A 13,272-nucleotide genomic window follows, 5' to 3' on the forward strand; every position below is an offset into this window, starting at 1 on the left:
ACCCATGAGGATATTTGGTGGGTGACCTCGTGTTCTACCTCAAGCCTTGAGCTCTTTTCATAATATTTTCTCCCCCTTTTCCTTGTAGGTGGAGAAGTTTAAGAGCACTTGCCATGGAGTTCACCTGCATAGCCGGGTAAAACCACCACAGTACCGATATGGGAAGGGTTCATCATCAGGGACTTGCCCTCCCAGAGACGGCAACTCAGCATCCAGGACATGCTCTACCAGGCTGGCTGCACAGCAGGGAAAGGAGAGAGGTTCCCCTGAAGGAGAGCAGTAGAAGAGGAAGTCTTGATTTCCAACTCAGGTATTTCTGGAACAGTCCTGAGAGGCCTGTGGGAGCTGCAGGACAGTCCTAACATCAGAACCCAGGAGTCCTGGCTGCCACATTGTCCCCTGAGCCCAGCGGGACTCTCAGCAGGTCTCTTGCAGCAGCCACCAGCTCTGTCCAGCACCACCAATACCCCCCTAGCCCAGGACTTGCAGCTTTGTACAGCTGACAGCCACTGGGCCACCCTGTGGGAAGGGACTCCTGACACCCTTACCCTTGGGGGAGAGGTGTAGGAGCACTGGGAACAGGGAAACCATATCAGAGGTGATGGTCACCCTCCAGCAGCCCTCCATCTCACTTGCTGCTGGCCCTCAGCTCAGGACAAGGGATGCCCGCCCTGGCTCTTCAACCACAGCTCCTCTGCAAGGTGCCCCTGCTCCTCCGCCCGTCAGTGAGGGTCGCCCAGTGCAAGCTTGCTGCCTGCTGACCCCACTCCTGACCACACAAGGACAGTGGTGGGGAGCACCCAAGCAGTGCTCAGCAGGGACCAGGCCTTGCAAGGAAGTGCCAGCACTGCCACTGCTCCAGTGACGATATCCTGGTGATGCAGGGCATCCCCCCTGTGACATCAGCCCGTGTCATTTAAAGTCTTATTAGTTCAGCAGCAAGGAGACAGGACAGCTCGCGAGAATTATGAGATTTCCCTTCTTGTCCTGAGAAATTCTCACCTCCCTTCTGCCCAGTTCATTCCTAGCGGTTCCTGGCCCATCCACCAGGAACATGTCCAAATGGTGACAAAGGCCACGGAATAAAGGAAATGGAGTGCTGGAGAGGTTACTGCTGTGTTCCTGCACCAACACGCCTGTGCTCTTGGGAGCCCTTCCAGGAAGGTGGGGTTTGAGGCTTGTGCTGGGGCTGGGCCTTTTGCAAAAGACAAGGTAAAAGCTGTCTTCAGATCACTGAAGTTTCTTGACACGCTTTGCCTGAGTCTTGAGAGTATGATTCATTCTGTCCACTCTGCCACTAGACTGGGGTCTGTCTGTAAGGGCTATGCGGATCCCAACCAATACCTAATAGTCTGCTTCTTTCAGTAAATCACTTGGCTATCAATTGTGGACCTCTGTCCGATGGCGTTCCCAAAGGTGCCCCAAATCTCGGAATTCTTTCTTTTACCACAGCTTGTACTACTTCTCTCGCCTTCCTGGTACGACACGTAAAGGCCTGAGGCCAGCCTGCAGACGAGTCCACTAGGAATAACAAATACTTCAGCCCCCCTTTTCTAGGCAGATCGCTAAAGTCAATCTGCCAATACTCTCCAGGTGCCTGCCCCTCAGCAGTGGATTTTTGTGTGTTTAGTGGATTATTTCTCCAACATATGTCACACCTTTCTGTGACTGACCTAGGAGCCTCCACCATGTTCCTGCATATAAATGAGAGGGGTTTTGCCTCTCGGCTGAAGCAGTCCCCATGCTCTCAGCATATTTAAGCAAACTACAGCCTCTTCTTTGTCTGAGATTCCATCTCAGCTGATGAGGAAGTAATGGGACCAGCAAGCCTTTCTGACTGCAGCAGCTTGGGCCTGGCTGCCCTGGCCATGGGGCAGGAGGAGCTCCCTGAAAATCCCCAGGGATGGCACAGAGGGGCTGCAGGCCTTCCAGGGTGTATGAGTGAGTGGGCCTGTGCAGTGCTGGGTGTAGGGCTGGGCCCCAAAACCTCACCTCTTTCCATGTGCTGAAAAGCATCTGGACTATGACGTGCATTTTGCAGGAGGAGTGTCAGGACACGGGTTTTCCTGTTTGCAAGTCCCTGATGCTGGTGAACATCACCTTAGTCGGCTCATCTGGCAGCTGTGTACGGAAGCTGTCTCCAAGAACCCATAGAAACCTCGGGAATGTTTGCACCCAGCAGTGTCCCTTTCCTGTGACCGTCCGATTGATTAAAAGCCCCCAGGGTGACATGGTGTCATTGAATTCATCTTAGTCCAGTGGCTTCCACAAGACTGTCTGCTTCTTCAGCCTGACTGCAGGCATCTACCTCTGACCACAAGGTCACCCTGACTGGCTCTGCTCTGACCCTCATCCACAAGGGCTCCCCCACTCTGCTGCCCATCCCATAGACGAGCTCCATGCATCCAGACAGATCCTTCACATGGAGGGCAACCCCCTGTTGATCACCGCTGTCTGTCTCTTCTGAAGAATCTGCCCCCATCCAGCACAGCACCCCAAGCTGGGGGACCTGTCCCCCCACACCTCAGCAGCTCTTCCATCAATGTCCCAGCCCTGTGACAGCAGGCGGGGATCCAGCTCCTCCTGCCTGTGCCCCAGGCTGAGGGCATTGGGGCACATCTGGGCTGCAGCACCTCAGCTGTGGCACGAGGGCCAAACTCAGACTTGTCCCAGACCTTGTGCCAAGAGCCTGGGTATGAAAATGCTCATCTGAATGGCTTCCTTCTGAAGGGATAGAGGACCTCAGATCTCTCCCTCCCATCCATTTCTTGGTGTCCTGCCTAATAATAGGACATGGAGAGGTGATTCTCTCCTTCTGCACACTTATTTCCAATAGGAGAAACGACACTGCTGGTGAGAAGTGTGTGTGCCCAGGGGAGGGAGGGAAGCCCAGGGATTCCTTCAGGCTGTTTCCCAGCAGGTTCCCCTGCAGCCCCAGGGCCATGTGCTGGGAGCCTCGTGGGGGGCAGAGCAAGGGAGGCCTTGGGCTGGGCCTCTGCTGCTGAGCTGGGCCGGGCTCCTGGGCCCAAGGGGAGCTCCTGGCAAGCGGGCAGCGCTGCAGAGAAACAGCTCTGCCCAGGAGCAGCTCCTCTGCACAGCGCAGCAGGGCTGGGGGCAGTGCCTGCAGCTGGCACTGGGAGGGGAGAGAAGGGAGATAGAGGTTATGGGCTGCGTGAATTGAGGGTATACTGAAAGCTCGATGGGGAATCAATGCTTGCAGCACATTACAGGGTAAGTCTGTGGCAGAAGGAAAATGCAGAAAGGTCGGGCCCTGAGTGCTCTCTTGTCAGAGGCTGGCAGCAGGCTCTGCAGCCAGGATGCTGAAAGGGGTGTCCAGGGCTGTGGTGCAGAGCAGGGTCCCTGCTGTGCCCCAGGGGCTGTGTGCCGTGGCAGGGCCTCTGCCGCCTGCCAGGCTCAGCACTCAGCCTGCCCGGGGAGCTGCCCAGGGCGCTGCGGGGAGAAGCTGCAGGTGGAAGGAGCCCCCCCGGCAGGGCAGGGTCCTGCTGCTGGTGGGAGGCTGCTGCCTGGGGCAGCCTGCTCACAGCTACACAGCACCCAGTGGCATTTCGCAGGCAAGTTTTTCATGTTTAAAGTCCAATTAGGAATATTCTGTCCTCTTGCCAGTTACCTGCTCTTCTGGATGGGGACGGATAGCATGGAGAAATGGGAAAGGAGCTGCCAAATATGAGCTCATGGCTGAGACTCCTGAACTGTGGTACTGATGATCAGTAGGTTTGTAAGCTGTCCCGAAGCTGCCTTCAGACTCTCCTCTTCCTATCAAAAGCAACAGCATCATCTTTGCTGCACCCATCCAGGCATTTTTACAGGTCCTTTTCCACCTGTAAACATGCACAGGCCACTAGCCAGTCCCCTGCATACAGGAGGTTGCTGAAGGGCAAAGATTACTACTACACAGAGATTGGGTTGAGGCTGTGAGCTTAAACAGGAATAAGACCTGAGTCAAGGAAACAGCTCCCAGAATAAAACTTTCTGTCAGCGGGAATATGATCAAGGAATGAGAGGAAGGGAGATCAGAGGGCTAATTCGTCAGAAAAGTCCATGTTTTTTTCATTCAGTGAAGACCCCTTCCTCTGAACATACCCCTAGCTTCCTCTTCCACTTAAACAAAAAAGTCGCTGCCCTCTTGGTCTTTTGAGCTGTGAGCTGCCCTGAGGATAGAAATCTTTCCCATAGTATGTTTGTAATATCTGGAAGGCATACGTAGTAGAGGAGATGCTAAATGCAAGGACATGCTATTGGGCTGTAGAAATGAACGTTAGGTGTCCTTGGCAAGAGGTATGGTGCTGAGATCTTGTTCAGGTACCTTGAAAAGGGCTGGGCGTTGAGGGATTGGCAGTGAGATAGCATTCCTCCTCTCTTAGCAGTGTCTGGCTTCTTTTCAGGGTAAGAGAAATGTGATTATCCTCCATCTCCAAAAGCTGCAAGATCATGGCCGTTGGGAACAAGCCCAGCCAGCCCACCTCAGCCTGCTCTGAGCTAAAGGGAATCCCTTTGCCTCTCAGGTCTCACAACCATTCACTGTGAGTGCAGCAGAAATCCTCAGAATTTCTGACTGTAGAGAACGCTGCTTGGGCACAAAGAGGCGGAAGAGGATATGTAGAAAAAATTGCCCCTAAAACTCCTGTCAACTACATTCTGTAGCACAGGAATGCAGATGCTGACATGCCCTTCTGTGTGAGAAAGGATTTCATCTGACAAAATCTGAATATAAAACTTTGCCCAGCTGCCGTGCTCCCGTGTACTCACTGCACTGAGTCAGGACTGATTCCCTCAAGAGCCCAGGAGCAGAGTTCCCTGCTCCTCATGGTGCAGTGAACTTTAAAACTGAAGATCATGTCATGGAGCTAACTGAAAGATTCCAGGAGAGAAAGGAAAAGCCTGTAAGTATGGCAGGGGGAGGGTCTACAAGGAACGGTATAGGTTTCACTCAGAGAAGACTGTTCTAACTTTTCATTATCTTTTACTACTTGTACAGATCCCTATACCCAACAGGCAGCAAACATCCAACAGCAGCTCCATCACAGAGTTCCTCCTCCTGCCATTTGCAGTCACACGGGAGTTGCAGCTCCTGCACTTCGCACTCTTCCTGGGCATCTACCTGGCTGCCCTCCTGGGCAACGGCCTCATCCTCAGCGCCGTAGCCTGCGACCACCGCCTCCACACCCCCATGTACTTCTTCCTCCTCAACCTCGCCCTCCTCGACCTGGGCTGCATCTCCACCACTGTCCCCAAAGCCATGGCCAATTCCCTCTGGGACACCAGGGCCATTTCCTATGCAGGATGTGTTGCACAGGTCTTTCTGTTTGTTTTCTTCATATCAGCAGAGTTTTCAATTCTCACCACCATGGCGTATGATCGCTACGTTGCCATCTGCAAGCCCCTGCACTATGGGAGCCTCCTGGGCAGCAGAGCTTGTGCCCAGATGGCAGCAGCTGCCTGGGGCAGTGGGGTTCTCTATGCTCTGATGCACACTGCCAGTACATTTTCTCTACCCCTCTGCCAAGGCAATGCTGTGAAACAGTTCTTCTGTGAAATTCCTCAGATCCTCAAGCTCTCATGTACAGACTCCTATCTCAGGGAAGTTTGGGTGCTTCTGTTTAATGCTTGTTTGACATCTGGATGTTTTGCTTTCATTGTCTTTTCCTATGTACAGATCTTCAGAGCTGTGCTGAGGGTGCCTCCCGAGGAGGGACGGCATAAAGCCTTTTCCACATGCCTCCCTCACCTGGCTGTGGTCTCTCTTTTTCTCAGCACAGCCATTTTTGCCTACCTGAAGCCCCTGAGCATTTCCTCCCCATCCTCTGACCTACTGGTGGCAGTTCTGTACTCGGTGATGCCTCCAGCACTGAACCCCCTCATCTACAGCATGAGGAACCAGGAGCTCAAGGGTGCCATTAGACAAATGATTTCATGGATGTTTCTGTGTAGTGATAAATTCCCCTTCTTTCCACACAAGTGACTTTCCTATCCCCATGAAGGCCTCATCCTTGTTTCATATGTATATTTTCATTGTTATCTTTAATGTCATTACCATTTATGTTCTTAGAGAAACATTTGCAGATGTCTGTAATGAGTAATGATACCGCTCTGTTTACTCTGGAGGCTCTATAAACATGTCTCACAGTAGGACAGCACTGACTGTTTTAGTATCTGCTTAATAAAACAGCATCTTCGTAGTGCAGTCTGAATGCTTCACTCTTCTTTCACAGCTTGTGCCATAATCAGGGCTGTGCAGTTGTTCCCCATGTTGCTGCATGGATTTGGGAGAGACCAAGCATAGGATTTAGGAGCAACCTGTTGGTCACTGAGGTACATAGGCATGACTGTCCCACACGGGGCAGGGCAGAGGACATCCTCCAGGACATAAATGTGAAGCTGCCAGGAGAGTCCATTAGCTATATGCAGATTTTCATTGCTGTGCTGAGGATGCCCTCTGAACAGGGATGGCGCAAAGCCTTCTCCACGTGCCTCCCTCACCTGGCCGTGGTCTTCCTGTTTTTCAGGAGTGCCTTTTTGCCTACCTGAAGTGCCCTTCCATCTCATCCCCATCCTTGGACCTGGTGATGGCTGTCCTGTACTCAGTGATGCTCCCAGCAGTGAACCCCCTCATCTACTGCACAAGGAACCAGGAGCACAAGGAGAGACCATTTCTGCCATTAGGAAAGTGATGTCGTGGATGTCAAGTGCTGTCAGGGATGGCACTGAGGGGCTGCAGGCTTCAAGGGGATCTGCTGCAGAAGAGAGAAGGGGACACAGCAGGGGACACTGACCACTGTACGCTTGTGCCATGGAAGTCCCCATCTGTGGGGCTGACCCCTCTGTGCCCTAGGAGCTGCTGTGCCCTTCAGAGGGGCTGGGGCTGTGGTGGCAGAGCCCAGAGCCCTGCAGCAGCCTGCTGTGGACACTACCCTGAGGACCACTGGCACTGGCCTGGGATGAGGGCAGGGAGGTGGGCAGAGATCAGGGAGATGGAAGAGCCGTGCTCGAGGTCTGTGTTGGGTGAACAACACATCTGTTAGCCTCTGTCCTGGCCCAGAGCCCTGCAGACCTGGAGCAGGGCTGTCTGCAGAGGCCCCCATGGGACATGGCTAGGTCAGGGCAGGGTCAAGGGGCTGTAGGAGGCTGCAAAAGCAGGAGGGCAATGGTGGGAAGGGACCCTGAGGGAGCCATTGGGATTGTAATGGGTAGAGATCCATCTAGCCCTGACTGTGCACTGCCACGTGTGGTGCCATGGTGGCACGGCTGTGGGACCATGTGTGGGGCAGTGGGGCTGGGACACTGCAGGGACAGGGCACTGAAAGGAGCCACGAAGGAGCTGGCAGGGGGTGACAGCAAGGGCAGGCTCCAAGACAGAAATTTATGGCGGAGATGGAGGTATGGTTTTAGCATGGGCAGAGCTCACCTGGAAGTGGCGTTACCGAGAAAAGTCAAGAGCAAAGAGAAGAGCTTCTGCTGGAGCTAACGCTCAGATTTCTCACCCAGCTCACCCAGCACTCGTCCTGAGCAAGGCGGCCATGAGCCCTGCCTGCCCTCCTGTCTGTCCCGTGCCGTCAGGTGGCTGTAGCAGAGGGGACCCCCAGCCAGCCCCTTGATGGGGCTCTGCCAGCCCCTCGCCCTCCCCTCTGCAGTGATGTCATTGCTGCCCAGGGGGATCTCTGATGTGTGGGACAATTTCAGGGAGGACATCTGCCCATGTGCCAAAAGGACCTCCTACCACCAAGATGCATTTGGTGCTTTGAGCTGTCACTGGCAGAGGTCTTGCAAAGTCTTTCTGCAGTTGTGCCCAGGGACCTTCACTCCATTGGTCCTGGGCTGGGGCTTTCACATCAGCTGAACCTGTGTTGGCTGTGGCACAAGCAAGATGCCTCTTACAGCTGCACTCTGCATCCTTATTCATGGGAGGGCACCACTCCATGTCCTTTACTCTGCTCTCAGTGTTTGTCTTAGCTCACAGATGAACTGGATTACATCTGTTTGAGTCTCCTGATGCCCGAATGCACCACACAATAACTATTACTTTCCCTTACTGTGCGGATTGACCTGATGGGTCTGTTTACACTAATCCTTTTTAATTTCCCTAGTTGGAATGTAACATATTCCCAGACTGGGACAAGCTGCTGGGCTCTGCCACAGCCACTTAAAGTCGCCAATTCTTGAGTCTTTCCACCTGAGTTTATCACACATGGACAAACTTCGGGTTTCAGTGGCAATTTCAAGTATAGTGAACTCCAGGAATCCACTGGAAAGTCTTCCAGGATGCATGGTGCCAGCCCACAGGAATCCCTTGCAGAAACAACGGTCTTGTCCAGGCCGTAGTCTTGAGTTCCCAGACTGCAGTGGCTGCCTTCCAATGATTGTGACTTATGTTAGACTCATAGAACCATAGAGCCATAGAATAATGTAGATTGGTGTCCTGGTTTCAGTTAGAACAGAATTAATTTTCTTCCTAGTAGCTGGTGGAATGCTGTGTTTTGGCTTAGGATGAGAAGAGTGCTGATAACACCCCAATGCTTTAATTGTGCGTGGTGTTTAGCCGCCGGCCGGGTTAAACCACGACAATTGGAAAAGACCTCTCAAATCATCAAGTTCAACCATTTACCTAGCACTGCCACATCTACCACTAAACCATGTCCCTAAGCACCACATCTACACGTCTTGTGAACACCGCCAGGGATGACCACTCCACCACATCCCTGGACAGCCTGTTCCAGTGCATCACAACCCTTTCAGGGAAAACATTTTTCCCAATATCCAGCCTAAATTTCCTCTGGTGCAACTTGAGGCCATTTCCTCTTGTCCTGTTGCTGGCCCCAGTACTGAGTCCTGGGGGACTCCACTTGTGACCTGCTGCCAATTGGATTTAACTCTGGGAAACAGAGTCAAAACCTTTACTAAACCCTAGGTAGAAAACATCCACAGCCTCTCCCTCATTCAATAAGGGCATCACCTTTCCATAGGAGAACAGGTTCATCAAGCGGGACCTGCCTTTCATGCCACGCTGACTGGGCCTAATCACCTGGATATCATGTGTGTGTTGTGTTGCAGGAAGCATGGCTGAAAGCATGACAGACACACAGTAGAGTCAGATCATGCTTCATTTTATTGCCCGAATAGCCTAACTTTTATAGAGAACTTAACAGGGGTGGACAGTGTTTCACGCAAGGTTATTGGTCAAAGCACTCAGAAAAACAACTAGAAGAAAACAACCCCACCTGCAAGATAACAGTCCCCTTGTGATTAGTAGTCACGTAGACCTTGTCTTTGGTATCAGCTGCTGGTAACAATATTTTCCTGCACTCCTCAGTTGGGCCATGTGGGAACACTGTCATAGGAGCTTCTCACAGTTATCCTGGTATCTTGGTTTGCTCAGCTGCAGCAGGCCGTGGGATCTATGCTGTTTCCAGATTCCCTCAACAGTGTTGTATGATGGCACTCAAGATAATCTGCACCATAACCTTCCCTGGCACCAATATAAGACTGACAGGCCTGTAGTTTCCTGGGTCCTCCTTCTGGCCTTTCCTGTAGATGGGCATCACATTTGCTAGCTGACAGTTGACTGGGACCTCCCCTGACAGCCAGGCCTGCTGATAAATTACAGAAAATGGCTTGGTAAGTACTTCTGCCAGTTCCTTCAATACCCTTGCATTGATTATGGATGGAGATTCTCCTTAGTCCTGTTTTTGTTCCTAAGGCATTTATAAAAACATTTTTAATTCTCCTTTATGGCAGTAGCCAGACTGAGTTCCAGTTGGTCTTTAACCCTTCTAATTTTCTCCCTGCACAAGCTCACAACATCTTTGTAGTTAATCCTCCTGAGTGTCCTGCTCCTTCTTCCAAAGGTCATAAACTCTCTTTTTCTTCCTCAGCTCTAGCCAAAGCTCTGTTCAGACACGTTGACCCTCTCTGCTGGCTCATCTTTCAGCACATGGGGATGACCTTTTTCTGTGTCATTAGGATTTCGTTCTTGAAGAGTGCCCAGCCTTCCTGGACTCCTTTGCCCTTCTGGACTGCCTCCCGAGGGACTCTGCCAAGCCAGCTCCTTAACAGGCCAAAGTCAGCCCTTTGGAATTCCAGGCTGGCAATTCTTCTAACCCCTCTTCTTACCTCTCCAAGAATTAAAAACTCTATTAATTCATGATCGCTATGCCCAAGATTTGCCCTTCAACTTTCACATTCCCCTCAAGTCCTTCTCTGTTCAGAAGCAAAAGGTCCAGCAGGGCACCTTCCCTGGTTGCCTCACTGACCAGCTGTGTCAGGAAATTATCTTCCACCCACTCCAAAGACCTCCTAGACTGTTTCCTCTCTGCTGCGTTGTATTTCAAGCAGACATCTGGGAAGTTGAAGTCCCCTGCCAGACTGTATTTTCAGTAACCAAGTCATTACCAGCCAGTGTGTGAGTGGCTCTAGGACAAGGATGCACTCCAGATATTCCAGGCTTTCATTCAATAACCTCTAGGACAGAAGTCACTGAGCACAAGCTAATAGATCAAAGCTCTTTTGTGTTTGTATAGAGCATTCCCATACTCCAAATTCACCTCCAGAAGAGTCCAAAACATTCCAGGCACTCACAATTGACATAAGCTGTAGCAGAATTATTGCAGCCTGTTGCAAGGAGTCCTGGAAGTGCTTTTCCCTGATGACCAGCTCTGGTGAAGTCCTTGGGTTGCTTTGCTTAGAATGAATGCCAGTGGAACCGGGGCTTTGTGTATCTCTGTCCCCAAGTGTGGATGCCAATCACAGAGGTTGCCCAGGTGACGTGTGGCAGCGATAGTTTCTGCCAAGAGGCAAAACCCCCTCTCTTGGCACAAAGGATGAGGAAAAAAGCCTTCATCCTGTTGGACTGATCTCACAGTCATACCCAGGTACAAGGCTGCCAGGCTGTCACCATGACTGTCGCAGTGTGCCGCTCTGTCAAGCAACAAGCAGCATTTTAGGAGAACTCAGCGCTATTACTTATTCTCCAACTAAATGGCCACTTTTCTGACCCTGTCGGGATTCTCATGCATTTGACATCACAAAGAAAAGGTGGTGTCTCTTTCCTAGCGAGGAATAACCCCAAGCACTAGTACAGGCTGAGTAGAGGGGGAGGATCACCTCCCTTGGCCTCCTGGCAACACTCTTCCGAATGCACCCAAGGATCCCGTTGGCCTTCTTGGCCACAAGGGCACACTGCTGACTTGTGATCAGCCTGATGTCCCCCAGGAATCCCAGGTCCTTCTCTGCAGAGGTGCTCTCCAGCAGGTCATTACCAGCCTGTATTTGTGCTGGGGGTTTTCCTCCCTAGTAAGGAGACAGGACCCTGCACTTGCCCTTATTGAACTTCATGGGGTTTCTCTCAACCTATCTCTCCAGCCTGTCAGGGTCCCTCTGAATGCCAGCACAGCCCTCTGGGGTATCAGCCTCTCCTCCCAGCTTTGTGTCATCAACAGATTTGCTGAGGGTGCACTCTGTTACATCATCCACTTCACTGATAAATAAGTTGAACAACAGAGAGGAACTTTGGCACGTCCCTTAGCCCTGCACCCAGGTAGGGCAATTCCTGCTGCAGAAATCAGTCAGCACAGTGTTTAGAGAGGGCCAGTCAGTGTTTGCTTTGTCTGCTTCCAAGTGTTTTCCCCAGGAGAGACCCTGCTGCCTTCCAGGAGCCGTGAGCCCTGGAGCCCCAGGGCCATGTGCAGGGAGCCTGGTGGGGGGCAGAGCAAGGGAGGCCTTGGGCTGGGCCTCTGCTGCTGAGCTGGGCCGGGCTCCTGGGCCCAAGGGGAGCTCCTGGCAAGCGGGCAGCGCTGCAGAGAAACAGCTCTGCCCAGGAGCAGCTCCTCTGCACAGCGCAGCAGGGCTGGGGGCACTGCCTGCAGAGACACAGTGCTTAAACGCAGGCAGAAGTGGCAGCATGCCCAGAGCTCCCTGCGGGAGAAGACTTCCCAGCCCTGCAGCCGGTAAGTGTCTGGCTGGAGGGCAATGCAGCCGCAGTTCGTGGAGGCAGGAGAAGCCGGGGGTGCAGGCAGGGGTGTCCAGGGCTGTGGTGCAGAGCAGGGTCCCTGCTGTGGCCCAGGGGCTGTGTGCCGGGGCAGGGCCTCTGCCGCCTGCCAGGCTCAGCACTCAGCCTGCCCGGGGAGCTGCCCAGGGCGCTGCGGGGAGAAGCTGCGGGTGGAAGGAGCCCCCCCGGCAGGGCAGGGTCCTGCTGCTGGTGGGAGGCTGCTGCCTGGGGCAGCTTGCTCACAGCTCCATTGTACATGAAGGGCATTTCCCAAACAATTTTTCTAAGCAAGCAAGGTCAAAATAGGGATTTTCTGCCCTCTTTTCAGTTACCTAATCTACTGGAAGGAATGGAAGCAGGAAGAAATCGAAGAGGAGCTGTAAATATGAGCGCATTGCTGAGACTCCTGAACTGGAACTTTGATGATTGGTATGTTTGTGAGCTGCCCCAAATGTACCTCCAGTCTCTCCTCTTCATATTGAAAGAAACAGCATCAACTTTGCTGACCCCATCTGGGCTTTCTGACAGGTCCTTTTCCACCTGCAAAGATGCACAAGCAGCTAAGCAGTCTCTTGCATATTGGTAAGTTTCTGAAGGGCAAAGATTACTGTGCACAAATTTGGATGAGGCTGTGAGCAGAAACAGGAACAAGACAGGGAAACAGCTCCCAGAAAGAAAACCTTCAGGTATCAGGGATATGATCAGGGAATGAGGGGAAGTTAAATAAGAAGTCTTGTCAGAGGGAGAATTAATCAGAATACTCCGTATTTTTTTTCCACTCAGTGCAGACCCCTTCCTCTGAGTATGCCCCCTTGCCTCCTCTCCCACCCAGAAAAGACTCTGCCCTCACGGCCATGAGTCCAAGACATGGAGCATATCTTCTGCAGCCAGAGCTCCAGCAGAGCAGAGGTGCATTTCTCCAGCCACTTGCCCATTTCCACCTGTGCTGCAACTGCAGAGGGGGTCAGCTGCCTGGGGGTTGTGGGCAATGCAATCTGTGAGGCTGGGGAGAGAGTTGACTTTCCCTTCATGAAAGACCATCACCAGGTCATTTGGATATCTCCTTGGGTGTCCTTTCAATCTGTGAGCTGTCCTGCAGGCTGCAAATCTTTTCCATAGCATCTCTGTGTTATGTGAAACCCGGGGAAGAAGCAGAGAGATGCTACAGGCAACAGTTGGGTTGGTGAAATGAATGATTGGTGTCCTTGACTAGAGGTGTGGTGCTGGTGGTTCAGGTACCTTGAGAAAGGCTGGGCATTGACAGATTGGCCGTG

General features: G+C 52.4%; 1 protein-coding gene across 1 annotated transcript; it reads left to right on the forward strand.

The window, feature by feature from the left end:
- Positions 1-2,023: 2,023 nt before the first annotated feature.
- Positions 2,024-5,980, forward strand: LOC137847378 (olfactory receptor 14C36-like). The gene is made up of 2 exons (XM_068665657.1): positions 2,024-2,125; positions 4,997-5,980. Exons 1-2 carry the CDS (start codon positions 2,024-2,026, stop codon positions 5,978-5,980), a joined length of 1,086 nt encoding a protein of 361 aa, XP_068521758.1.
- Positions 5,981-13,272: the final 7,292 nt, after the last annotated feature.

Source organism: Anas acuta, chromosome W (genome assembly GCF_963932015.1).
Source record: "Anas acuta chromosome W, bAnaAcu1.1, whole genome shotgun sequence".
In the NCBI taxonomy this organism is placed as follows: domain Eukaryota; kingdom Metazoa; phylum Chordata; class Aves; order Anseriformes; family Anatidae; genus Anas; species Anas acuta.

Bases quoted from the DNA above. Each gene is read 5' to 3' on its own strand.
- LOC137847378 (XM_068665657.1), top strand. From the start codon at position 2,024: ATGACGTGCATTTTGCAGGAGGAGTGTCAGGACACGGGTTTTCCTGTT. The intron at 2,126-4,996 runs GTACGGAAGCTG...CTACTTGTACAG, and splicing joins TCGGCTCATCTGGCAGCTGT to ATCCCTATACCCAACAGGCA.